At 43.4% G+C, this 27,369-nt stretch overlaps 1 protein-coding gene across 1 annotated transcript; it reads left to right on the top strand.

Moving 5' to 3' along the window:
- The first annotated feature begins 5,615 nt into the window (after positions 1-5,615).
- On the top strand, positions 5,616-24,554 carry zeb2b (zinc finger E-box binding homeobox 2b). The gene is made up of 7 exons (XM_071540158.1): positions 5,616-5,679; positions 10,222-10,422; positions 12,096-12,310; positions 16,199-16,307; positions 17,001-19,009; positions 21,308-21,488; positions 23,896-24,554. Exons 1-7 carry the CDS (start codon positions 5,616-5,618, stop codon positions 24,486-24,488), a joined length of 3,372 nt encoding a protein of 1,123 aa, XP_071396259.1. The 3' UTR covers positions 24,489-24,554.
- Positions 24,555-27,369: the final 2,815 nt, after the last annotated feature.

Raw genomic sequence — 27,369 nt, 5'->3', positions numbered from 1 at the left:
GCCATAAAACCTTATTATCTAGTCTTATTAGATCATATTCAACACTGACCGATATCTTCAAATTTAGTCTAGAAATGAAAACAAACCTGGAAAACAATATGACATTTTTACACAGAAAAAAGGACGCAGGTTCACTGCAAAAAATGACAAGCTGTCCAGCGATTTTATCTTATTTCATGATATTTTTAGTCAAATTCTCTCACTGCACTGGCAGATAATCTTGCTGGTTTCAGTAAATTTCACTCGATTCATGCCAATATGACTTTGAGTTACTATGAGTTACATTCTCCTGAAGAGAAGAAAAGTCACATTTGTTGAAACTGGAATCTGCCTGGAATCTATAGAAGGAAACGTAAAAATAAATCAATTCCAGGTCTTGAAAAGTCTGGAAAATTGCAGAAAAAGCATGGAAAAGTAGAGATGAAACACAAAGACACACTGTTGTTTCATATGTTGTGATTCACTCTGTTAAGAATTGTCCTTATATAGAGGTATAGAGCCATAAAGTCTTATAATCTAATCTTATTATTCAGCCAGTGTCAGCACAGATCATACTGAACACTGACCAAATATCTTCCATATTGAGCCTAGAAATTAATCCCTGGAGAAAAAAAAATGAAATGTAAGAATATGGCTTTTTTTTTTTTTTACAGCAAAGTGAAAGTTTGTGGCTGTGAGTCCGGGGCACAATCAGAGTCTTGTGTCTGTCTGGCGTTGTCCTTGACATTCCTTCATCCCACAGCGAGGCTGGACGCGATGTGCTGGAAAGCATGACATCATTATCACTGACAGAGATTTTCAAATAAATCACCTGCGTTTCCCCCACCTCCCCCCGCCCCCCCTCGCCCTTGTCCTTCTCCCTTCTTTAAACTCTTCTCCGGAGCTTCTGTGGGATTTTATGAAGTTACAGAGCGGCCTTCTCTCTCTCTCTCTCTCTGTCAGATTGGGTGCAGACGCTGTAGATGTCTTCATGCTTGTTGTTGGCTCCGTCCCCCCAAGAGGAATTGTTTGGAAAATGTGACAATATATTGCGCTGATATTGGCCTTTTATTAGATAACATCCAGCCGGCGTCTCCTCCGCCTCCCGATATGATGGAGCGTCCTGTCTGACCACAGCTACAGGAAAACACAGTCTGTAGAACCGGCAGTGAAATGTTATTTTCTTTGCACATTTTATTTAATCATTTAACTGTTTCCATTATGGTTTTTTTTAGTAAATTAATTCTTCATTTAAAGGCCAGAGTTTCATCATTTTTGAATAAGTTTTCAGAGGCTTTTTCTACCCCATCAAAGAATAAAATCCTGGGGGAAAACAAGGAACATTTTTGGCATTAAAATGGTCAAATCTGAAGATATTGAGTATTGGATCTGTATTGGTATTGACCTTCAAAAACCAATATCGGTCACACCTTACTCTCTTTGCAGCCATTGGAAGTTATTAGGAACTGACAGTTAAATGACAACCTACTAATTTGTGGTTATTTTTTGCGATTCTGAATGAATTATCTGCATTACAAATACAGAATAGAGGCATGATAAGTGGGATTTTTACAGCGTCTACCACCGTGTTTAAGCTCCAGCGGTGACTGGCCGTTAAAAAATAGGAACGTTTTCAAAACCAACAGCATCAGCGGTGCAAAGAAGGGAAGCCGACTCAAACTGAAACACCGGCCTTCCAGGAGGTGTAGACCTTACCGCCTCGGGTCTCTGGTGTGATTTACCGGTGACATAACACACCGATGAGTGGACGCTTTCATCCACACTGCGTCCAAAGTACCAGGAGTGCATGCTTTTGTAGCATAGTGCCAAAAAGTCCCGTGTGAAAATGCTAAAATGCACATGCAGAGTCTTACAAAGTTGCGTATTAAAACACGCAAACATGTTGTGTCACATGTCGGCACCTGATTACATGTCACACACACATCTTGTTTGACACGCTAAAGCCCCGGTTCACATGTGAAAAGAGACAATTCACATGTGAGAATAGTTGGATTTTACCTCAAATGTGAAAATTTCAATTCATAGATTTTTCACGTTTTCCCCTTGCAATTAGACTTGATTTGTTTAACGTGAAAAATTCATATCACACGTGGAAAGAATCACTTAACTGGCGAGAATAGGTGCATAGGTGGCATGGACACATTTTTTTTTACACTGTACTCCAACATCACGCAAAACTTTTTTACCTCAAAAAAATTGTGAAAATTTCAGGTGGTTTTTCTTTTCTTTGCGGACATTTTTCCACATTCTCCCCCCTGCCACTAATTGTTTAACGTGAAATATCAATGTCACATGTGGAAAGAGACAATTTAAAGGTGAAAATGTCATTAAACGGTCCAATTTCACATGTGATTTTGATTCTCTATCCATTCAACTACACAGGGAATCAAACCTGTAACTCTGGTACTGCACCAGACAAGGCAAACCGAGGCACCCGGCTCCTTTTAACTTACAAGTACAATCCCACTTTGTCCATGTGAACACGTCCCACAGCTGTGCATGAGTACATGTGTGTGTGTGTGTGTGTGTAAGCGAGGTGTAAGCGGTCTTAGCCTACCTCCTACTGGAAGCAGCCGTCCCCTCCCTTTGACCACAGATAACAAGAACTTTCCAAGGTAAATAGGGGAGAGTGGAGGGCCAATAAATCCCACTGGTCATCCCCTTGAGTCAGACCAAAAGTATGCAGCCAAATTTGATTACCCAAAGCAAACACCCAGCCTGCGAGGACACAGAAATGCGAGGGAGTTTCGACTCTGTTCAACGCAAGTTTTCGTACATGCTTGATATCTGATACTTGTGGGTATATTTTAATCTGCGGTGCGGGGTTGTTTTTTATCTGTTTTGTTTTGTCGTAACTTAATTTATGTCCCTTAAAGCCCATTTATTTTCTTATACCGCGCCTGTGGTTTTGATGCTATTTGGCAGAGACGCAAGAGTGTTCCAACATGCAGAGGGGGAAAGAAAAAAAGGAGGAAGAAAAGAGAAAATCCAAAGCGAGGGGAAAGTTAAACTAGGACAAGAGTCTGTCATTATTCTCTGAAGCCATTGACAGTGGTATTTATCATTTCACCGCAGAAGCCCAATCTTTAATTTTCAAGCAAAGCCTGATTTGTGAGCCTTTCGCGAGCATCTGTAACTATTAAGACCATTGTTTTACACACACACACACACAAAAAAAAAAAAATCAAATCATTTCTCTTTTCATGTCCTGGCTTTTGACTGCGTGTAATGTAATGTAATGTAAGCAGGATAACATTATTATCAACAATACACCCACCCGCTTTTCCTGCAACATCTAAGCCAGGTTTCTACGTAGGCGCTCATCCTAGTCTAATAGCCAAGGGATAGTTACATCAGATCCTGCTGTGGATTGGTAAAAAAAACTAAAAAAAAAAAAAATCCCTTCTTGACAATGCAACACTTGTGACGTCCTTGCAGGAGCAACAGAGCAAGAACAGATGCGGATGAGGCGCACAATGCAGGTTTTTTGTCGTCTTTTTTTTTTTTTTTTTTTCATACAAAGCTCCCATGTTCTCGGAAGCACCTTGATTTAATTTTTACAGACAGGCAGGAAGGAGGTACCAGGACTCCCTAAGTGAATTGTCCGGTCGGCGTCCTCCCGTCGACCGCGGAGGGATGAGTTTGCCCAATGTCAGAAGTCGGCTCTCCTCCCTTCTGTTTACGAGCCTGTCAGTCAGTCGCTCCACCGGTTATTTACAGCAGCCTCACCTGTGCCAGGACACTGTGTGCCCGTCTGCCTCGGCTTTGCACAGCCCGCATGCCATTATCCTGATTGGCAGTGAGAACCTATTCTGTTTAAAATAATGATCCTGTGTAGCTCAGCAGGAGGAGAGCGTGGATCCAGCCTCTGCAGCGTGAGGGGCGGGCTGGAGATTTATACTTCTTGAAGGCAGAGCTGCTCTGGAGGAAGAAAGAATCCGATTGGTTGAGTTAAACCTGAGTGGGCGGAGCCAAATAATCTGGGGGTTTTTTGGAAGCGCAAGGTGGCGAACTGCCAAGGAAAGAACTAAAAATGTAAACAAAAAACTAGCCAATAACTTCTCTTTGCATCAGTTCATGACCGTGGCATTCATGATGTTGAAGGTCAGCAGCTAGCTAACTAGCTTACTTGATAGTTATGGGATAGTATATAATTTCACTTCATTCTCATCAAAAATTTTGAAAAGCTATATGTCTTTAGGTGATATTTTGGTATGATAACCACTGCTGAATGGCAGCTTTGTCACAGTAATCAGCTAATGAATTTAACCACCGCCTACAATGAGTTGGATTTTAGCCGCTGGTCCACATCCTATTTTAGGCTAATTTTCAGGACCTTTGTTAATGTTTTATAATAAAATTTTTGATATAATTTTAAAGGTTAGCTTCTTAGCTTTCATTCAAGCCCACTTGTGAGTCTGTCTGACCAATAAAGAGGTCGCTTGGGCTCTTCAAAGTGTCAATGACGCAGTTTGAGCTAGGTTAGCTAACTAGCTAACGTAGATAACAGCTAGATTGTACGTTTTCAGTTAGCAGCAGAGCGCTAGGCTTCATAATATCAGCTTCCTCCTCTCTTACCTCTTGTCTTTTTCACTGAGCTTCAGTCTAATGTTTGCCTGGATCCAGACCTTTGACTCTTTGTACCAATTACTTTGAAATCCCAACAGCACTCTGCTTCGAAGGCGTTTATTCAAAGGGGAGATGTTTTTTTCCGCATCAGTGTCGACTTAAAATGACGTTAGATTCAGTCGGTCTCTCGTGATCGGTTAGGGAAAATCGAATCCCCCTCCCCCCCACGGAAATCTGTTAGAGTGGAGTTGACGTTTCTGTCTGATATCATGCTAATGTCTAATGTTACTTAGTCAGAAAAACTGTGAATCTTTGGCTCCGCCCACTAAGGTTTAACTCAACCAGTGACAATATTCCTGCCTTTTTGTAGCACTGAAACTCTAATCTGTGCGTTTGGGGGGGGGGGGGGGTCCTGTTCTCTCTTCTTCGAGGGGTCCGGGCTCTAACACTCCCGCCGCCGCCGCCGCTCCCGTCGGGACTAAAAAAAAAAAAAAAAAAAAAAAAACCGGACGAGGAGAGGAGCTGCTCTGGATGAAAGCGTGCGCCGAGTGACACGGCGTGTTAAAACAGGCGTGATCCTGCATGCGGCGGCTTGCAGCGGCGTCACAGCCGGGCGGTAATAAGCTCGGCCCTGCGTGTTGGCTGGAGCTCTGTGATTGCTCAGGTGGACGTGCTCCGTGTTGTATTTAATCGCTCTGTTTGGCGATTGAAGCTTCCCCGTGTCCCCCCTCCCCCTCCCCGCTCCCCCTCCCCCGCCGCTTGTTGTCATGTTAAAGGTAAATAAGTCACTGTCTGGCCCGGATGATAGCATTCATTAAGAGCGCCGAACAAAAGCGGCGGCGCGCTGCGATGCACAGCGGTGCCTTTATTGCTTTTCTCCATACCTTTTTTTTTTTTTTTTTCTTTCCCTTAAAGGCCTTGTTGTTGTCAGCGTGCTTCGCCATGGCACTCAACCCAACCTCTCCCCCCTCTCTTCCTCCCCCCCCCTCCTCCTCCTCTTCTTCCCCTTCTTTTTCTTCTCCTCTTCTGTTTCTTTTGCAGATGAAATGAAAGATGATTTCGACACCCTGGGGCCCGACGCCTCTCTTCAGTCGGTCGGAAACGGTACAGGTGAGTCGGACACACACTGTAAAAAAAACCCATCCATCATAACAAGTCATTTAGCCTCATATTCAACCTTTTTCTTTCTTAAAACGAGAGAAACATTCAGCAGTGAGGAGAGATAACTCCACTTGTCTCCAATGCAGCTTCACTTGTTTCAGGAGTTTTCTAGAAATGAGTGTCAGTCTGTTGAAACCAGTCAGAATAAGGCAGATCACTGCACTGCTGTCAAGAAAATGACTCTTGATTCTACTGAATTCTTCAAACAAGTCGATTTGCATTGGAAACAAGTGAAATTATCAAACCTCACTGGCAGATTTCTTCACTTATTTTAAGAAAATTAAGATTTTAGGACTCAATAATAGACTGAATGACTTGTTAAGATGGGGATTTTTTGCAGGGAATATAGATTTGTCGTCATGTCTGTTGTGTGTCTTGTGTGTGGATCCCTGTCCCGGTTCCTTATGTTGCGCCACGCTTTAGAATAACGGGAACAAAACAAACATGTCCGCAAACTACGAGCTATAATTAAAGGGAGATCTTGCTCTGCTGACTCCATTAACAGGAGGAACCCGGACCTCATTACTATCACCAACCACACTGCAAAAAGATCTCCGTCTTAACAAGTCATTTAGTCTATTATTGAGTCCTAAAATCATAATTTTCTTAAAATAAGTGAAGAAATCTGCCCAGTGAGGTTTGATAATTTCACTTGTTTCCAATGCAAATCAACTTGTTTGAAGAATTTAGTAGAATCAAGAGTCATTTTCTTGACAGCAGTGCAGTGATCTGCCTTATTCTGACTGGTTTCAACAGACTGACACTCATTTCTAGAAAACTCCTGAAACAAGTGAAGCTGCATTGGAGACAAGTGGAGTTATCTCTCCTCACTGCAGGATGTTTCTCTTGGTTTAAGAACAATAAGATTTTGAAGGCTGAATATGAGACTAGATGACTCTTGCAGTGTATTCAGGGTTACATACAGTGTCTCTGCACCACTGCCACCAAGACAGATTCCTGTATGTTTACTCTACTTTGTTAAAGCGATTCTACTGTTCATTATCTCGGATTACGGGCGCTGTGTGTTCGCCCGGTTTCTGTGTCTTCTGTGTTTGCGTCTCCTGGTGGAGCCGAGTCCTAACCTGCCATGTTTTATTAAGCCGACAAAGCTGATTTCCAGCCACACACACACACACACACACACACACACACAGACACACACACGCTCCTCCCAGGCATTAGACCTCTCCCTTCCATGATATCATCCTGGCCACCGTGACACTTGGCCCCGGATGCTGCCATGGCAAAACCAAACGCACCCCACAGAATGCCAGCCTTAAAACGCTCCCTTCAGCTTTAATTACTATTACTTTCTGCTAGTGCTCTTTCTCTGTGTGTGTGTGTGTGTGTGTGTGTGTGTGTTCATACACTCCCAGTCAACAGTCTGGACCCACCTGACTGCATGTCCTGTGTTCCTCATTCTCTTAAAGCCATTTTGATCTAAAGGCTTCTGCTTAAACGCTTGAAATGTGTCTCTTAGACAAATATAAAGAGTGAAGTTGATCCTATGTATGAATTTCTTTCCAAAGCCTTTTGCCTTTCCATCAAGGCAAAGAATCTAAAATATAAGACAGTTTTGATTTAACACTTTTTTGGTGTTATTTCATAGTTTTGACGTCTTTACTGTTATTCTAAAATGTGGGAAATAGTAAAAAATAAAGAAAAATGTGGCTTGTCCAAACTTTTGACTGGTCGTGTATGTGTGTGTGTGTGTGTGTGTGTGTGTGTGTGTGTGTGTGTGTGTGTTAAAGCACAGCAAATGTTTTCCATTTCGACTGCTGCTAAGGGTTTTTCTTTCTTTTTTTTTTTTGGAAACAATGCTGTGGCACCGCCGCCGCTGCAGAAAACCCCGCCACCAGAAAATCACATGTGATTTTGTTTAAAGTCATGAGCAGTGTGATCACGTCCAGCCGTGATCCAGGTGATTTCCTCCACCGCTGAGAGGAAAGACGAGCGCTCCTCCTTAAAGAAACATCTCACTTTCACCGTTTTTTTTTACTTACGAAACTTACGAAAGCAGCGGTGGAATGAGCTTAAGTTCTGCTTTCAGGGACATTATGAGCAACAGAGATGAAAAGTAAATAGTAAAAAAAAAAAAAAATATTCATGTGTCGCTTGAATGATCTTGCAGGATAGAATAGAGAAAGAAAGAAATGAGAGGCAGGGAGAAAAGGTAGAAAACTATTTATTTAGTTTAAAAGCAGCTTTTTGGGAAGTTATTCTCTCTTGTCTCCGGACTTATTAAAGGGGGGGGGGGGGGGGGTATCCTAGGATGTGGCAATTCTTAGTATTTCTGGTGATTTTGGTACTTGGAGGTGTGAAGTAATCACAGTAAAAAAACTGAATCATGTTACTCTGCCATTTCCCCACAGTCACCAACTATAAAACACGCCCCCTTGTACAAGCCAGTCAGATTTTGCTCCAGTTTCTATGTAGACACTGGACTGTCTGAAATCGACCAATCAGCGCTAAGAGGAGGGTGGACCTTCCAGAATGGCCAGCCAATCAGAGCAGTAGCTCAGTAGCATAAGAAGCTGCTTATGTAAAACGACCTATTTTCTTGTAGGTAGGAAACAAAGACTAGGAAGTGAATAGCTAAAGCTATAACTAAACGATTTTTACTGAAAAAAACTTAACAGATGTATTTTATAGACACCAGGTGATTACATAAAGTTGCTGAAAAAGCAAAAAATACCCCTCCTTTAAGCTTTTTGTTTTCGGATTTTAAGACTTTTTTCCAGGAGAATGTAACTTGTTTCAGGACATTTTCTTGGTAAAAGTTAAATTGTCTTGGAGAAAAGTTTCTTGTTTCCAAGATTTTCTTCATTGTTTTATGATGATTTCTTGAAAGAAGAAGTCATATTGGCATGAATCAAGAGAAATTTACTGAAACCAGCAGATTATCTGCCAGTGCAGTGAGAGAATTTGACTGAAAATATCATGAAATAAGCTGATAGGTCTGGAGACAAGATAAAATCACTGGGCAGCTTGTCATTCTTTACAGTGCAACACATCATCTAAATAAAATCAAACTACTTGGAGGGTTTGAATCTCAAAATCTGGGAGGTGAAAGCGAATGAGAAGCAGCCAGTCAATCATCAGTCAATCTTAAATGACGGTTTGAAAAAAAAAAAAAAAAAAAAAAAAAACCCTCCTCGTCTCTCTCTCACAATTACATGCTGGGATTCTTCAAACGCCACGCGGCATCATCTAATGAGGACGCCGCAAATGATGATGCGATCACGGCCAAGTCCGAAGGATCCATTGGCACCGATGACATTTCGGTGCCATTTTTGACAACCGGATATCTACTACCTTGACCTTTCGCAAATTGGACCGCAAAGTCATCACGGCCCGACAAATCGCTCTTTAAAACCTCACCTTGGCGCTCGCTCTAAACGCCTAATTAAAAAAAAAAAAAAAAAAAAAAGGGGGGGATGAAGTCTGATGAGACGCCGCTTTTTTTTTTTTTTTTTTTTTTTTTGCGTTTGACAGCAGCGATGCGAAAAAAACCCAAAACACAACAAAAACAAGCTCCCGGAGTCTCTTCAGGTTGTGTGTGTGTGTGTGTGTGTGTGTGTGTGTGTGTGTGTGTGTGTGCGCGTGTGCTTTGAAAGTCCGTCGTCCCCTTGACTAATGAAGGTTGCTGATTTTGTTTTAGCCCGGGTTTGTTTTTTTTGGAGGCAGCTATCTCCACACTGCAGCTTAAGAGTTTCCCCGAAGAGAAGGGACTGGGAAATAATTTGAGAAAACGCATTGTGTGGCCTCAGCACTTTGGCTGGCTTAAGATACATTCTGCTCCGCTATGGCAAAGCAGGGGTTTTTTTTTTTTGTTTTTTTTTTTTTTTCTTCTTCTACTTCTATTTTTTTTTTTTTTGCACTGTGTTGTGGTTTGGCCCTGGTAATCTGTTCAACACAGAATCAACAAAAGCCACAGTCTCTTGATTGACCTTATATGTGAAAGTCGATACAAAGAAACGTGGCTGCTCTGTTGCTGATTAAGCGGGGCTGGCGTGTGTGTGTGTGTGTGTGTATGTGTGTGTGTGTGTGTGTGTGTGTGTGTCTATAAATCGACATATGCACTGCTACAATCCCTAAACTCACAATCAGATTCCATGTGATGAGTAAATGAGGTCGCTGGAGTTTGTTTAACACACACGCGCACGGGTGTTTAGCGGCTCGGTGGCGTGTTTCTCTCTCTCTCCCCTAAAGTCGCGATACTTTCGGATTAAGTTACCCCCCCCCCCCCTCGCGGTAATTTAGACGTATTCTTTCCCCCCCCCCCCCAAAAGCACCACTGTAATGTTTTAGGGTGGCGGTCCTCATCGCATTTTCCACCAAGATGCTCCCAATATCCTCCTGTAAAACATTTCTCTGGGGAAAGAAACAAATCCAATTTATTCCTATAACTCTCCCTTCTCTCTCTCTCTCTCTCTCTCTCTCTCTCTCTCTCTTTCTGTCTCTCTCTCTCTCTCTCTCTCCCTGCTTCAGTCAAGAACGTGGACTGCTCTTCGGAGTTCGAGGACTTCTTCGCCAAGCGGAAGCTGGACGACGGCGAGAGCCACGTGGTGAGCATCGCCGAGTACCTGCAGCGCGGCGACACCGCCATCATTTACCCAGAAGCACCCGAGGAGCTGTCCCGCCTCGGCACGCCGGAGGCCACCGGCCCGGAGGAGAACGGTACGGATCAAGGTTTTTTTTTTTGGGTAGGGGGTTAGGGGGGGGGGGTGAGAGAGGAAAGGTTGTAGAGAGCGGAAGGCCGTTGGTTCGAAAAGTGAAAGTGTACACTGTAAAAAATGACAAATCCAGTCATTTTATCTTCATTTCCAGACCTATCAAGCTTATTTCATGATATTTTATTGGCTTTTATTGAATCCAGCAAGATTATCTGCCAGTGCAGTGAGATAATTTGACTAAAAAATATCATGAAAGAAGCTTGATAGGTCTGGAAACAAGATGAAATCACTTCATTTTTCACGTCATCATTTTTTGCAGTGTATACATCCGTTTTGGGAAACCAGGACTTGCATATCTTTCAGATCAAAACAGTTTTAATATGAATTTTTCACCTTGCCACAGCATTTTATTGTGAAAATCTCACGACTTCACACTGATCCCGGCCTCCTCCTGCCTCCTCGTCATCGTCTGTCAAACACTTTCCCCTTCCCCTGTATGAGTAAAGGTTGAAACAGAGGGAAAAGAAAAAAGGGGGCGGGGCCAAGCGGCTGTGCTGACACGGCCGGGCAGCTGTGGGTCCCACAGAATTCGCCGGATGCCTCGGTGTTTACCTTCAGTCTTCAGCAGCAGCAGCTGGGCAGGGGCTTGAAATCAGATAGTTCACCTCCGAGGGGAAGGAGGAGGGAGGAGGGGAGGTGGGGGGGGGTATGGATGGGGTTGATTCATGATGAACGTGTCGGTGGGAACGCTATTAAAAAGGAGGGAGGAGGGAGGGGGGGGGGAGTTACAAGCAATTAGGAAGGTTTGGGGAAGTGTGTGTGTGTGTGTGTGGGGTGAGCAAGTGTCTGTCTACGCATTTACGGATGTGTTCTGCATGTATGTGTGTGTCTGTGAACGCATCGTATGACTGTCTGTTACAACGTCAAGGAAACAGACAGAGAGAGAGAGAGAGAGAGAGAGAGAGAGAGAGAGAGAGCTGTACGATCACACTGCAAAAAATGACAAGCTGTCCAGTGATCTTCTCTCTTGTCTCCAGACCTATCAGCTTATTTCATGATATTTTTTTTTTGGTCAAATTCTCTCACTGCACTGGCAGATAATCTGCTGGTTTCAGTAAATTTCACTTGATTCATACCAATATGACTTCTTCTTTCAAGAAATCATCATAAAACAATGAAGAAAATCTTGGAAACAAGAAACTTTTCTCCAAGACAATTTCACTTTTACCAAGAAAATGTCCTGAAACAAGTTACATTCTCCTGAGAAAAAAAAGTCACATTTGTTGAAAACGGTGAAATTATAAAGAGAAAGAAAAAAAATCCTAAAATGAGCTGGAGACAAGAGAAAATAACTGAACAAGTCTGTCAGTTTTTGCAGTGTGTGTGTGTGTGTGTGTGTACGTGAGAGGGTGTGTGTATGGGGAGGCGGGTATGTGTGTGTGTGTGTGTGTGTGTGTCGGGAAAGGGGGAGGGGGGAGGGGGGAGGGGGGGTGTTGCGGCGGATGCCAGCCTGACACCGCGGCTCTCATGTGGAGCAGATTGCACAGATAGCTCCCATACCAGTCTGGGCAGTCGGCCCGTCCCGCTGCCGGTGATTCGCTGACCTTTTGGCCCGCTTTCCCCTTCTCCCCCCCCCCCCCCCTCCTTCTCTTCCCCCCCCCCTTTTCCCCCCGCTGTCGTCCCGTGCAGACCTGCCACCTGGAACGCCAGATGCCTTCGCCCAACTGTTGACCTGCCCCTACTGCGACCGGGGCTACAAGCGTTTGACATCGCTGAAGGAGCACATCAAGTACCGCCACGAGAAGAACGAGGAGAACTTCGCCTGCCCCCTGTGCAACTACACGTTCGCTTACCGCACGCAGCTTGAGCGGCATATGGCCACGCACAAGCCGGCGAGGGATCAGGTGAGGAGGATTTCTCATTTTATTATTATTTTGTTTTTAATGCTTCTTCCCTCCCTTCTTCCCTCACTGGCAAAAAAAAAAACACACACACAGATTAACGAGTCGTTTAGTCCAATTATTGAGTCCTAAAAATCCTGCTTTTCTTAAAAAAAAACAAGTGGGGAAAAAAAATCTGCTAATTTCACTTGTTTCCAAATGCAAATCAACTTGTTTCAGGAATTTTCCAGAAATAAAAGTCAGAATAAGGCAAGAAAATCAAGAAAATGACACTTGATTCTACTAAATTCCTCAATCAAGTCGATTTGCATTGGAAACAAGTGAAATTATCGAACCCCACTGGCAGATTTCTTCGCTTGTTTTAAGAAAATTATGATTTTAGGACTCGATATTCGACTGAATGACTTGTGAAGATGGAGATTTTTTTTTTGCTGTGAGCTCCCTCCTTCTCCTCCTCTCCTCTTTCCTCCTCCTCTCTCTTTTCCCCTTTCATTCCATTTCTAATGCGCTCTGATCCCTGCGAGAAAAGAGATCATTTTTTCTGATTGGCAATCATTATTAATTTTTCATGGCATTTTGAAGATGCAGATCCTTTAATGGTAATAACTTTAATTGAGGCCCTAAATGGTTTTTTGATGGCCCTCCCTGATATGATTTTCCAGTCTCGTGTTCACGATCGAATGATTGTGTTAATTTCCAATTTGGAAATTTTTATCAGCTCCTTAACTTCACTTCACTCCTGGCCTTTAATGTTCTTTTTCGGAGCAGCCGCCGGTCCTAGTACTCCATCACCCCCCCCCCTCCCTCCTCCCTCCACACCCCCCCACTTCTAATTTCATGCACTGCATAAACATCTGTGTATACTTCGAAATTTCTCAAGCGATTTATATCCTATATGTCTGAAATATAATGTGAATCTGCTGGCAGTTAGCATGAATCACCTTAAAGTCCTGTGAGGTGAAAACATTTGCAGCAGTCATGGCTGTTTAACTCGCTTGTCAGCTTCAAGTTTAAGAGGTGGGATGAGATAGATTGTGGCAAAAAAAAATAAAAAATTCAGAGCGTTCACACACTGGGTGGTTGGGGGGGGGGGGGGGGGAGTATAACTTCTCAGTGTGCAGGAAAGTTGAAACTGTGCAGAGGATCTTTTGCGCTTTGGAGGATGATTATGATTTAAGAGTTTGTTTCAGACCAGAGGTTCATCTCTAAAATAAAATACAGAGGAAAGTGTTGTTTTGTCAGCTGAGGACTGAAACCTCCGGGGTCTGAGCCCGTTTTTTTTTGGTTTACATTGAAATCGGCTCTTGTTTAACACTTCAGAAATATGATGCTGATATCCTCTTTTTCAGTACAAACTCAGTTTAAGAGACTATATAGCTGCTCAAAGGCTCCAAAACACAAACGATTACATTCAATTATATTCAAATAGTGCCAGATATCTCAAAATGTTATGTCATGAAACATTTTGTAAGAATAGGTGTCACTTCCACTACCAGTCTAGAGTTTGGACACACCACATTTTCCTTTATTTTTACAATTACAACACTTACAATTACAAAACTACTGTTAGCCCCTTAATGCTCATATCCTCCTTTTCAGCACAAACGCAGTTTAAGAGACTGAACAGCTGCAAATACAAGAAAAAACAGACCAAACCGATTTGGAAATCCAGAAAAATTATATTCAAACAGCACCAGACATCTTTAAATTTTATGCCATGAAACATTTTGTAAGAATAGATGTCACTCATTTCACCTGGAAGATATCTCGTTCTGTTACGAGCCTCTTCTCATAGCGATATCCTGTGATGTAAGCAGAGCAGAAATCCATTCAGCCAATCAGAGATGGCATAATGTAAGCGGATGCCTTGCCGGTGTCTGGTCCCAGGTCGTCGGTGTTGTGCTGTGCGCTCTCGACCGAGGCTGACAGGCGCAGACTGTGGCTGATCTGATCAGATGTCAGCAGCCGGCACTTTCACCTGATCCACCAGCTGGGCGTAAAACGTGAGCAGATGGGCCGGGCCGTGCCGAGCCGAGCCGAGCCGGGCCGGGCCGGGCCGAGCCGAGCCGTCCCCTCCGTCCTTATCTCAATTTGTAAATTATCCGGATTGTTAAAGTGTTTTTCCTGATTTTCTGCTGATCAAGTTTCCTGTTTTCTTTGTCTGTTCAGAGAAAACAGAAATGAACTGAACTGGATATAAGTTGGATCATATATGAAAATGTCACCAATTATTACTCTTCTGTTATGAGTGCAGCAGTTATTTATTTAACTTTCTTCAGCTGTTGCTCTATGTGTTTGATAGGAACGTATCTTCTGCCATAAAGCAACAAAATTACAGACGAACACAAACATTATAGAATGACGTCTTGCTAGGTAGCGGCCCGCAAACACGTGCCCCGCATGTTTACAAGCCTTAATACTCCTCCTCCTCTTAACCAATTAGCCGAAATATGACTAATTAGAGGTTATACATATGCAAACATGCAGTCGGGTCCCCGCCCACAAACAGGAGTATGAAGGAGAGAGAGAGAGAGAGAGAGAGAGAGAGAGAGAGAGACAGTGCCATTCACAATTAGGAGCGGAGAGCGATTGTGTCTTATTAGCAGTGGTGGCGCGACTAAACTTTACCGGGCGGAGGGGGTCCTTGGAGGGAAGTAAGGGGATGGTGGGAGGAGGGGGGGGAAGGGTGGTGGGGGGGATGGGGGATGGGGGGGGGGGGCGCCGAAGCAGCTGTTGCTGTTTGTTTATGCAACTCAGCAACATACGAGCGGTGGGGTCCCTCTCCGGCGCTTGGCGGGGCCCCGGCTCTCTCTCTCTCTCTCTCTCTCTCTCTCTCTCTCTCTCCTCTCGCTCCCCGCTTGATCTTTGAAGGTTGGGGCTGTTTGAACAATTCCTCCCAGTCCTCCCAGTGTCCTGCGCGCCGCCATCTGTCTCCCCAGGAATGTGGGTAGAGTCAGCACACACCCCGGCATTTGTCGGCCCGGATCGGGGAGGGGATTCGGGGGCGGGGTGGTGGTGGTGGTGGTGGGGGGTGCCGGGGGGGGGGTTGTGTTTTCCCCCTAGCGAGCTCAGAGAAACAAGTCTTTTTTTGTTTTTTTGTGTTTCCTAACCGTTTAACGTCTTCACCTCCCACTTGGAATGAATTGTTTCATGACTGGTGAGCCAGGTTTACACACACTGTGTTGTTGTTGTTGTTGTTGTTGTTGTTGATTGGTATTATATTTTGGGTTTTTTTTCCAGACGACAAGCCTTGTTTGAATTGCAAATTTTGATGGATTGCAACTGATGTTTACCTTTGAACAGCGAATCAAGGCCGGGCCAATACGCTCTGTTCTGTATCCTAAGATTATTAAAGAGACATTTGAGGTTTAAAAAAAAAAAAAAAAAAGTCCCAATTAAGAAATTTGAGACTGTTATGGAAAAAGTACAAAGTATAATTCAAACAGCGGGAATACAGGTACGCAAGGCGAGTGATTCTGAATACCTTTTGGTCTGATTAGGCCCAAATTAATGAAAAGTAGATCAGATCGCCTCTTCTAATGAAGGGGAAACGGTATAAAAAAAAAAAAAAAAAAAAAGACTCTTTTCATTTATTCTATTTTCCGGGCTGCCAAATTCTAAAGGCATTCCTCCTTTGGCTGAGGAGCCAGGAAATTAAAAGGTATGTGATGTGATTCTCTCTGTTATCACCGCCGCTCCTGTAGTCGCTCGACGGAGGTGGGAGCAGAAAGCCAAGATGCCTCTTTGGCGACAGGAGCCATTTGGCTTGTTGCTTGTTGTCATGCCGACCGATTGTGATTATTTACTGAACTCTCACCCCCACGATGTTTGTGCGGTTCTCAATGTGAATCTCTCTCCCTCCCTCTCTCTCTCTCTCTCTCTCTCTCACAGCACCAACTGCTCAACCAAGGCGCTGGCAACCGCAAGTTCAAATGCACAGAGTGTGGCAAGGCCTTCAAATACAAGCACCATCTGAAGGAACACCTCCGGATTCATAGCGGTGGGTAGGAAGGGGAACGCTGCCCTGCTCTTTGAATATTCATAAGCTTGATTTAAGACCACCATGAACTTCACTTCATCTGCAAAAATTCCTTGGGTTTATTTTGTGCCCCCCCCCCCCCCCAACTGATAATGGACAGTACAGCTCGGCTATGTCAGTATTGCCAAGTACAATAATTGTGCAGAAATGTATATAAATTTGTATGGCCTTCACATACAGTGCAAAGGGACAATGCAACACATACTGCACACTATACATATCATGCTACATAGATACATCAGTAATACATTCATTCATAACCTTTATTTGAATTTGAAAATCACTGAGGGTGTACAATGTACAATGTGATTATAGTGTAAACAACCCTAACCCAAAAGAAACAGTTGAGAGTAAAAGCAATCAATTAGAAACGGTGACAAATTTCAAATCATATCTTTAAAATGATCAAAAGTAACAAAGGCATCTAACTTCAATAAAAGTTGCAGTTCATTCCAGTCACGTGGAGCCTTAAAACAAAAAACCTGCAGCATAAACCAATCATTCAAACAGGAAAACAAATACAATTACTCCTACTGCTGCTGCTTGTACTACTACTGCTAGTGCATTATTCATACATTTGTTACAACCATGACCATGCTGTGAGCCCATCCTGCACATATCAGCCGTCTCACCCTAGATTTTTCTTCCTTCCAGGTGAAAAACCTTACGAATGCCCCAACTGCAAGAAGCGTTTCTCCCACTCGGGCTCCTACAGTTCGCACATAAGCAGCAAGAAGTGCATTGGCCTGATCGCGGTCAACGGCAGGATGCGGAACAACATGAAGTCGGGCTCGTCCCCCACCTCCGCCTCCTCCTCGCCCACCAACACCGCCATCACGCAGCTGCGGCAGAAGCTGGAGAACGGCAAGCCGCTGGGCCTCGGCGAGCACAACAACCACCTGAACATCAAGACGGAGCCGCTCGACTTCAACGACTACAAGCTGATGATGGCGTCCCACGGCTTCGGCGCGCCCGGGCCCTTCATGAACGGAGGCATGGGGGGGAACAGCCCGCTGGGGGTCCACCACAACTCGACGGCCCAGAGCCCGCTGCAGCACCTCGGGATGGGCGGACTGGACGCGCAGCTCCTGGGATACCCGGGGCCGCTGGTGAACAACCTGAGCGAGGTTCAGAAGGTCCTCCAGATCGTGGACAACACTGTGTGCAGGCAGAAAATGGACTGCAAGCCGGAGGAACTCTCCAAGCTCAAGGCCTACATGAAGGAGCTCGGGTCCCAGATCGAAGAGCAGAAACAGGGGCTGACATCAGCGGGGGGCCCTCCGGTCGGTCTTCCAATCGTCAATCACAACGGCGCCACCAAAAGCATCATCGACTACACGTTAGAAAAAGTGAACGAAGCCAAAGCTTGCCTCCAGAGCTTGACGACAGACTCAAAGAGACAGATTAGCAATATCAAACGAGAGAAATCCAACCACATGCTTGAAGGAGTCGTGGATGAGAAGATGCAGGAAAACAACATGTTTACACCTTTCGCTTGCCAATACTGCAAAGAAACCTTCCCCGGTCCCATACCTTTGCATCAGCACGAACGCTACCTGTGTAAAATGAACGAGGAGATCAAAGCGGTTCTGCAGCCCAGTGAGAATCTGATGCCCACCAAACCAGGGATTTTCATGGAGAAGAACACCCACTTACTCTCCTCCATGTTGTCTGAGAAGGGACTGACCGGTCCCATCAACCCTTACAAGGACCACATGTCCGTGCTGAAGGCGTATTTTGCCATGAACATGGAGCCGAACTCGGAGGAGCTGCTCAAGATTTCCATAGCGGTCGGCCTTCCTCAGGAATTTGTCAAGGAGTGGTTTGAACAGCGAAAAATGTACCAGTACGGCAGCACTAAAACCCCGCCGCTAGAACACAGGAACAACATAGATATGGTTGTCGGAACAAATAACCACCACACTCCACCAAAAGACTCTATGGCAGCTAGGTCGCCCGTGTCACTAGTCAAAGCTACTGACCGCATCACATCCCCCTCCATCGCGGAGCTCCACAACAACATCAACAACTGTGACACGTTCAGACTTTTGAAAAACCACCAGTTTAGCGGCAGTGCCAAGATAGGCGACAAGATGGACCACTCCCGTAGTAACACTCCCTCCCCCTTAAACCTGTCGTCCGCATCTTCCAAAAACTCCCACAGTAGCTCCTACACTCCAAACAGCTTGACTTCAGAAGACCTGCAGGCCGAGCCGCTGGATCTGTCTCTGCCAAGACTCATGAAGGAACCCAAGCACGCACTGACTGTCAAAAGCAGACCTAAAGTCAACAGCATTACCATTGACCACAACAGTGTCCCTTCTCCCCGCGAGCACTTCGAAGAGCCTTTGAACTTGGCCTATCTCAAGAAGGATTTCTCAGGCGCTACCAACAACGGAAACCTTGAAAAAAGCACTAGCCCCATCTTTGGCATTAACCCTTTTGCTGCCAAACCCTTGTACACATCTCTTCCACCTCAGAGCGCTTTCCCTCCAGCCACATTCATGCCCCCGATGCAGGCCAGCATACCAGGTCTTAGGCCCTACCCGGGCATGGATCAAATGGGCTTCCTACCACACATGGCCTACACTTACGCAACAGGGGCAGCTACCTTTGCCGAGATGCAACAGAGGAGAAAGTACCAGCGGAAACCAGGTTTCCAGGTAAATAAGCCACCTGTGGTTTTGTAAAGCCCCAGGCTCACTCAGATTCTCTAAAGTGATCTGAACTAATTTCTGTACTAATTAAAAATTAAAACTCCAGAGTCTGGAAAGAGCACACTCACCTGAGGTAGACTGAACTGGCAAGGGCACAGAGATAAACCCCTGTTAGAAATATAATCCTTGACAAATATCAGTTCACCTATATCAGGCCGGTATTGGCCTGGTCTATAAAACCTGCAATGAAACCTGCCTCACTCACTTTATGGGGTTTCAGTGGAGAGTTTTAGTGTCCCATGATGATTTAAATGCTGATTCAGAGGCTTTTTTACCCTGAAAAGAACCCTGAGTCCCAGTATTTTTTGGAATATTTTGTCATTTTTAGCACGGAAATTGTCAAATTTAAATATACAGAATATCAGTATAAAATATTGCATATCAGCAACTTAAATCCAAATATATCAGTATCAGTATCGGCCTTGAAAAACCCATATCAGTCGAACCGTAGTTGTTACCACACTCTGTGAATTGTACCCACTACTTAATGTAGAATACATTAATGCTCTTGACTGCAGTCTGCCAGAGAAGTCCTCTTCCAGCGCCGGTCTGAACTCAGATATTTTGTTATTAAATATGGGTGAAAGGCCTTTGTAAAAATGACAAAGGTGAGCCCCGGAGCTGTGCGGTTCTCTGAATTTTCCCACCGCAACTTTGCTGCATTTTAAAGAGAGCAAAGACCAAAATGAGCTTCTACACATGGATTAATAATGCACAGTCTCCATGTTCATTACCACTGAATGCTGAAGGCTGTTTAACATAGAGGGAACCATTTTGATGAAAAAAAGTATTAATAATGTTTCCTATTCTAAGTTATTAAATTAGATTTTAAAAATACAGCTACAGGCGTTTAGTTCAAATTGATTGCAGAGTGATAGTGGTCCGTTCTTAAAACACAGTGCCGTCTCCAGGATCATTGTCAGGCCCGACCGACACATATTCATTAAAGAAAGCGCTCAATATTGGCCATTAGGTGCACCTTCTGATTTTAATCATTATATGAGTTTGCAATTTCAAGAATAGGTCACTGTGCTTCCTCTTGTTATGAACCTCTAATGTTGTAATATTGTTCTCCATCAATTCATTTTTAAGACTAATCTTCATCATAAAAGAACATGGAGAATTTTAAAGGAATACGGCAGAATTAACACTCTTGTACAAAATTAGACCGGCGTTGAATACACCATTATGGTTGAGTTTCATAATAGGGAGCGTGTCAGTTATGGATGGCTGATATTATCCCAGTTCTGAAACTTTTATAAGAAATCAATGGTGGTATTTGCAGATGTTCAAAGATGCATGGGATGTACAATTCTTGATACTGCTTCATCTAGGAATCGCTTCTGCATTGACTTAAAGTGACACTAAAGATCAACTGACTCCTCTTTATTTGTATTTAATTTAAAGAAAAACAACATCTACAGACTAGAATATCATTTAAGTTAATAGCAATATGACATAATAATGAGATTTTTTTTTTATTTTTTTTTTTTGTGATTTTGGTATACATTGAAATTGGCACTTGTGTAGCACCTAAAAACTATTTTTACTTGTCTTGTTTAGTAGAAACTCAGCTGGAAGTGTATATTAACAGAAAATCAGTTCAAGACATTATATAGCTGCTCACAAGCCCTAAAGACAAAATAATTTAGAAATTTATTCAGAAATTTATTGAAAATACACCCAGCAAAGATATATTTTTTCTGTTTGTTTCTACATTGGACAAGCAAAATATTACTCATACATTTTTTTGTTTTGTTTTTGTTTTTATTTAGTCTCCATCTTTGTCCCTCAGCCTCATTGCTGGGGTGTTTCTGCACTGCACTTCCCACAGATCACCTGTCAATCAAACAGTGTGGGCGGAGCTTGGATTTTTTTATTGATGCAGTTTGAATTTCTCTTTTCTCTGTCTGTTCAGCCATGGTGGCTATCGCTGCTCATGCTCACTACCCAGTTCTTCTTCTTCTGTTTATTCCAAACAAACCGGAAACGTAAAACACATCAGAATAGAACGCATTAGAACAGACAATGGAAAAGCTTTATGAATTTTCATGTAAATGTCACAAATTATTAACGTTTTGAAATATAAACCAGATGAATTTCAGGGAACAACTTCTTCTCAAAATGGATATACGTATATACAGTATCGTGACAAATTTCCACTTCTAACACCCGATTCATTTTTATTTCTTGTTTGTTTTTTTTTGTTTTTTTTGTTTTTGTTTCTTTTTGTTTGATCCGAAGGGGGACCTGCTCGACGGTACAGCAGATTACATGTCAGGGCTGGACGACATGACAGACCCCGACTCCTGTCTGTCGCGGAAGAAGATTAAGAAGACCGAAAGTGGTATGTACGCGTGTGACTTGTGCGACAAAACATTCCAGAAGAGCAGTTCCCTTCTAAGACACAAATATGAACACACAGGTATATACTGTTCTAGACCCTTATTTTAACCCCCATGCCTCTTTTTTTTTATGTTTTAAATGTTTGTGTTGCCAAATTCTCTCGATATATATATATATATTTTTTTTGTTACCCCTCCCCACCCCCCTTTTTCTTCTTCTTTCCCTCTCTGTTACCTTTAAGTTGTATTGTAAACCGAGACCTAACTTGTTTCTTCATTGACAGGGATGAGGTGATTTCGACTAGATTTTAAAAAATTTGCTACCTTTTATTACATGCGAATTTGCTAGTATATGATGTGTTTAATGCAGATTTTTGTTGTGTGTATGCTCTGTCTTGCATTGCTAAAATGACTAAAAGAGACATTTGAGATTTTGAGAAAAGTCCCAATTGAGAAATTTTTTAAAAGTACGAACCATAATTCAAATTGTGTGGAAACAGGTATGCGAGGAGAATGATTTTGCCTATCTTTTGGAGCGATATCACTCTTCATTTCCCAATCATATCTCACTATATTAACCATTTTGCTATCTAAAAAGGCACACATCAATTCACCTAGATATATACAGCCAGTAAAAGGCTGTAATGCCTTTATCGGCCCCATTATTGGCGATAGATCTCATCAGCAGCGTAGCGCTCAGAAGCTTCTGAGCACTGATAACAAGTCTTTCATTATAGTTATTATACAGAGATCCTCTTTCACTAGGTTGCATCATTTTTTTTTTTTTTTTTATCCGCTATCTGCTGGGCGCCCTGTAGCAGAGCGCTCCATGCTTTATGCAGGCTTCATGTTATCTGCTTGGACATAAAAGGAAAAGAAGGGGTGCACTCTTTAAAAAGGAAGCATTATCTTCGCACGTTTGTGTTGCTTTTTCCACGCAAAGCACGTTAATAAGCATCGTGTGTCAAATATGTGTGGTTATTGATGATATTTTGTGTTGAAAAGAATCTCTCAGGGTTCCTGCACAGGTCTGGGAAGTCTGGAAATGTATGGAAAACAGAATTTGGTCATTTCCAGGTTTTGATAAGCCAGGAAATTGCAGAAAAAAGTTAGAAAATTATGGAAAAATGGGGTGTTCTGCCCCAATATTCATATTTAGTATTTGGTAATTTGGAATTTGGTCATTTCCAGGTCTTGATAAGTCAAGAAATTGCAGAAAAATGTTGCTGCTCTGCCCCGATATTCATATTCTGACACATTTCTGTGGTTTTCGATTCTGATATTTGCGGCTGTGTGAAGAATAATCATCCATACAGTGATGTGGCAGAGTCAGTCGGGGCGTAAATCAGGAGTGTAAATCAAACATCAAAACACCAAAATCTTCAAATCAAATCAGGAAATTAAAGGGATTTTTGGAAAGTGAAACCGTGCAGGAACCCTGAACTCACGGGCCAGATGTTGGACTGCGGTCCGGTGTTTGGGGCGAATCCTGTAGCTGCATTGACATGTCAGAGGGCGACTTGAGTGTTGTGATTTGTGCGAGGCAGGCGGCCATATTTCCACATGTGCTGAGCAGTAGTAAATAAGAAAAAGAGGTCAAGGAGATTGGCTGCAACTGAAGCGCTTCAGTCCAAAATGAGAACATTTGGAAAAAAAAAAAGGGAAAATGATAACAGAAAGTTATTAGGATAGCAGGTAACTTAAGTCTCAAAAGAAATATTGAGTGATGAACTCTTGCTTTGAGTGTTTTGGAATAAAACTATTGCACCATTACAGGCCAGAAGACATTTATTTGGCCAGACATTTATGGCACAATATCCTAAAATTATCTCACCCTGCCAATGTGGCCAGTTTGGGTTTCACATTTCAGTCTTGGCACCCAAAGCGTCCCGTCAGATTTGGCAGGCGGAGGCGTCCCGGCCCCAAAAAGCTAACGGAGGGATAGCAGTCACCATGAACTCGAATTGTGTCGGGAGATAAGCAGGGCAACCCCGAGGAGTCTCCCTCCGCAATTTCCATCTCCGATTTGTTTACTCCTTTTGTCGCGCCTCCTCTGTTTGTTTGCTTTGCGGTAGTTTTGTTTATGTTGCATTCATCAGTGTGGCACGCGGGGCCCTAAAATAAGTAGTTGTGGTTCAGTTTCCCCATGCTTTTAACCGCGGGAGGGGGAATTTCCATAATGTCGACCCGTGAATGCGAGCGCACTTTCTCATCCGAGCCACTCGCGCTCGCAATTTGAATAAACAAATAGCCTTAAGTCGTAAGTCAAAGTTAGATTTAATGCCCGGCGATGTCGTTCTGCTCCGCGCCGTCCGATCCATCAGACTTTTTTTTTTTTTTTTTTTTTATTCCTCAACGTTTTGCTTTTTTTTTTTCTTCTTCTGACTTGTGTGTGATTTGTTTGCGAGCCAGGCGGACGACTCACATCCCGTCTCCCCCCCCCCCCCCCCCCCCCCCCCCCCCGTGTGTTTTGTGTCTCCCCCGCAGGCAAGCGGCCGCACCAGTGCCAGATCTGCAAGAAGGCCTTCAAACACAAACACCATCTCATCGAGCACTCCAGACTGCACTCGGGGGAGAAGCCCTACCAGTGCGACAAGTGCGGGAAGCGCTTCTCCCACTCGGGCTCCTACTCCCAGCACATGAACCACCGCTACTCCTACTGCAAGCGGGAGGCGGAGGAGCGGGAGGCGGCCGAGCGGGAGGCGCGCGAGAAGGGCCACCTGGAGCCCACGGAGCTGCTGATGAGCCGGGCCTACCTGCAGGGCATGACGCCGCAGGGCTACCCCGAGCTGGCGGAGCGCGACGCCATCCTGCGGCACCCGGACGCCGTCACCAACGGGGCCGTCAGAGAGGTGGGGGGCGGGGGGCGCAAGGAGGCGGAGGGGCCGTACGCCAAGATCGGACGCCGGGACGAGGAGTTCGAGGAGGAGTTCGAGGAGGAGAGCAAGAGCATGGACACGGACCCCGACACGCCGCGGGACGAGGAGGAGAACGGGGAGCACTCGATGGACGATAGCTCGCTGGACGGCAAAACGGAAACCAAATCGGATCACGAGGACGCGATGGAGGACGGCATGTAATCATCGACGGCGTTCAAAAGCTTCCCAACCTTTTTTTTTTTTCTTTTTTTTTGTTTTTTTACTTTCCTTCGGTTCAGTATTCTTACCCGCTCGGTTTAAAACACGCTGCCGTGTTTTAAGCTGTACGTGCACGTGCCTGAAGCTTCCGGGAAGCTTTCTTCGACAGACTCCTCGGGGGTGGGGGTGGGGGTGGGGGTGGGGGGGGAAGACGGTTTGTGTCTGCCCAATAAGACATGGACTCTAAATCAATCTGGAGGAGGCATTGGGGTCTGGGGTTTGGGGAACGGGGGGGGGGAACGGGATGGAACGGGACGGGACGGGAAGAGGGAAGGGGGCATGGGTTTGTGAAATAAGCTGCATTATGCAAACCGAACAATGAATAAATGAATACATTTCAAAAAATGTACAGTACTAAGGCCTAAAAATATGTGTGGTGCTAACCTCCTCAAATAAACCCCTTGTGTTCCATAGTATTTATAGCACAACTAGTGACTTGTACAAATTGCACTTCGCTTCTATAATCACGAACAAAAATAATAAAAAGTATTGCCTATGTATATATTTATACAGTGTTGGAAAAAGAGCAGTAGTGTCTGCACTACAGTCCTTCGATATTACCTTTGTTATCACCCACCTGCCGTGTCGTCTTTAGTTTTGCCACAACACCTACAGTATAGCCGCACTGTTCCAGGCCTCCAATTAACTCCAGAACGAAGGAATTTAAACAAATGACTGTATGAAGGAGCTTAACGAACACCTGTATAGGTTTTTTTTTTTTTTTTTTTTTCTGGAAGATTAACGGAGTTTTAAAGATAAAGAGACCTTCGATTTAAGGGAAAATACAGTTTATGGACAGATGGTATGGGGGAAATAAAAAAAAAAAAAAAAAAAATGAAGGATGAAGCCTTTGTAAGGTGTTTTTGATAAGAAAAAAGAAGAAGCCTTATATGCAAACCTTTTAACCTGTGTGTTTTCTGCAAGTGCCACCCTCGTATTGTGTAAAAGGAAGGTTACTTTTGTTCACCAGCTTCAGTATTAAGAAATGGTTCACGTTGTTCTTTGAAGCACCCGTGTCAGTATTAAAGACAATAGGCAGCAGCAGTTCCTTAGTTTACATTATGTTGTGCAATGTTTCCTCAGTTCGTTTGTTTAACTTTGTCAGTATTACACCAAACCATTTTTTTTTTTTGAAACAACAAAAATTGCATTCATTTTATTTGTAGGTTGAAAAAAAAAAAAAAACATTATTTATGTGGCCCATTTTATATTTCCTAATTTTATTTATTTCATACTGTTGTGTACAGTACTATAGTTCTTCAATATATAGATATATTTTAGTAAAAAGGAACATGGTGTCGATCATAGGGGCAAATTTTACGTAAAGAGAGCATTTATTGTGTTTTGAAACATTGTGAAATGCGAAGTTTAATCTTTATTATTTTATTTTATTTCCTTTATTTTCCAGTTACTGGAAAATTCCAAATTTGGGAACTTTTATACAATTGTGAAAACACTGTATTTTCGACTGAAAAATTCCACTTTCTTCATCTTTGTTTCTTTTTTTAAGCTAAAAAAAATGAAGAGGGACTGTTAAATACTATGTATGATATCATGACTGAAGAAGAATCTTTCCTGAAATGTCTTTGTAAAAGTATTATTGAATTCTTAATTTGTAATTTCTCTTGAAAATGACCATGCTCGAATAAAAGTAGCCAAATTACAGAGTACCAAACCCTCGCGCTTCATGTTTTTTCACAACTTCAGAGGTTTTTGCTTGGCAAGGTTGGGCTCGGTTCACTTTAAACCTCCTCCAACATGCAAAAACCGAAAAATAAGATTCTCATATCCAGTCTGTGAAGAAGTCATGGAGAGTGAAGGCTCTGCTGTGATTATTATGCTAATTTCAGTTTTGTTTTGCATTTTGAGTTGAGGGAAAGTGAACTGACCCCAAACCTGGTGCTTATTGTATGTTTCATATAAGATAAGATAAACTTTATTGTCCCGAAGGAATTTTATCATGGACACATATCGATTTTAAGTAAAACCCACACATATTCCACATCTGCTTACCTGTATTTGCTGTATTTATTTACCTGTATACTATTCAAATAGTCACACAACACTGAACAATGTGAAGCCTTAATTATTCCCCAAGTATCTCAATATTCAATGAGGGGGGGAAAAAAAGAGAGAGGAGACATTTTTTAAAGGGTTTCATTCCAAAAATGCTTTTTTTATCCAATTTACAAAACGATATTGTTTCCAGATATCCTTTCATCTCCGCCTCAGAAATGTCTCTTTTCTTGTAACGCAGACAGCTGCTGACCTCATTAATGAAAACATATGGCGTTTTAGTGGAAGCTTTTACACAAAGCACCTTACAGTAACACGGGTGCAAACGTTCACATCCCGTCTGAACCCGGTGGGAACGGGTTCATTTCTCCAACAGTGGATGACATTTTTGTTTTTTTTCCACCCTCCCCAAAAACGGTTAGATCTCTCATTTTGGAAACTTTATTCGATCCTGACAGGTGGATCCGAGCCGCAAAGTCCTCCTCAGTGAAGGAGATGCTTAACTCCATTAGCCACTCGCACTGCATTATGCAGATTAAAGGCAACATCAAACGGGCCGAGATGAAAGCGAAAAGGTTGAGCGATGCCAAACATCAGAACGCGCTTTGCATATTCCGATTCTTCCTATCGATCGGGCCGCCGCGCTATCGGATCATTCGGGGGGGAAGCGTCCCGCAGATAAAAGAGGAGGTCTTAAATGATTAGCCGATGAATTTGATAATGCGCTGTGAACCGACCCGGACAATTAGATATGCGGAAGTGAGCGCGCGTGTCAAGACAGACGAAGAAGAAATCCCCCTGCTGTTTT

Source organism: Centroberyx affinis, unplaced genomic scaffold, assembly GCF_046629955.1.
Source record: "Centroberyx affinis isolate AG114_WGS23_722 - 3 ecotype Tasmania unplaced genomic scaffold, CSIRO-AGI_Caff_v1 ptg003569l_1, whole genome shotgun sequence".
In the NCBI taxonomy this organism is placed as follows: Eukaryota; Metazoa; Chordata; class Actinopteri; order Beryciformes; family Berycidae; genus Centroberyx; species Centroberyx affinis.
Note: the sequence above shows the minus strand (reverse complement) of the source record. Positions and strands in the feature narration are given on the sequence as shown.

What these genes read in the sequence shown, in the direction of transcription:
- zeb2b (XM_071540158.1), top strand. Translation starts at nt 5,616, where the DNA reads ATGAAAGATGATTTCGACACCCTGGGGCCCGACGCCTCTCTTCAGTCG. An exon ending in GTCGGTCGGAAACGGTACAG is followed by an intron (nt 5,680 to 10,221) that starts GTGAGTCGGACA and finishes TCCCTGCTTCAG; the next exon opens with TCAAGAACGTGGACTGCTCT. An exon ending in GGAGAACGGTACGGATCAAG is followed by an intron (nt 10,423 to 12,095) that starts GTTTTTTTTTTT and finishes CGTCCCGTGCAG; the next exon opens with ACCTGCCACCTGGAACGCCA.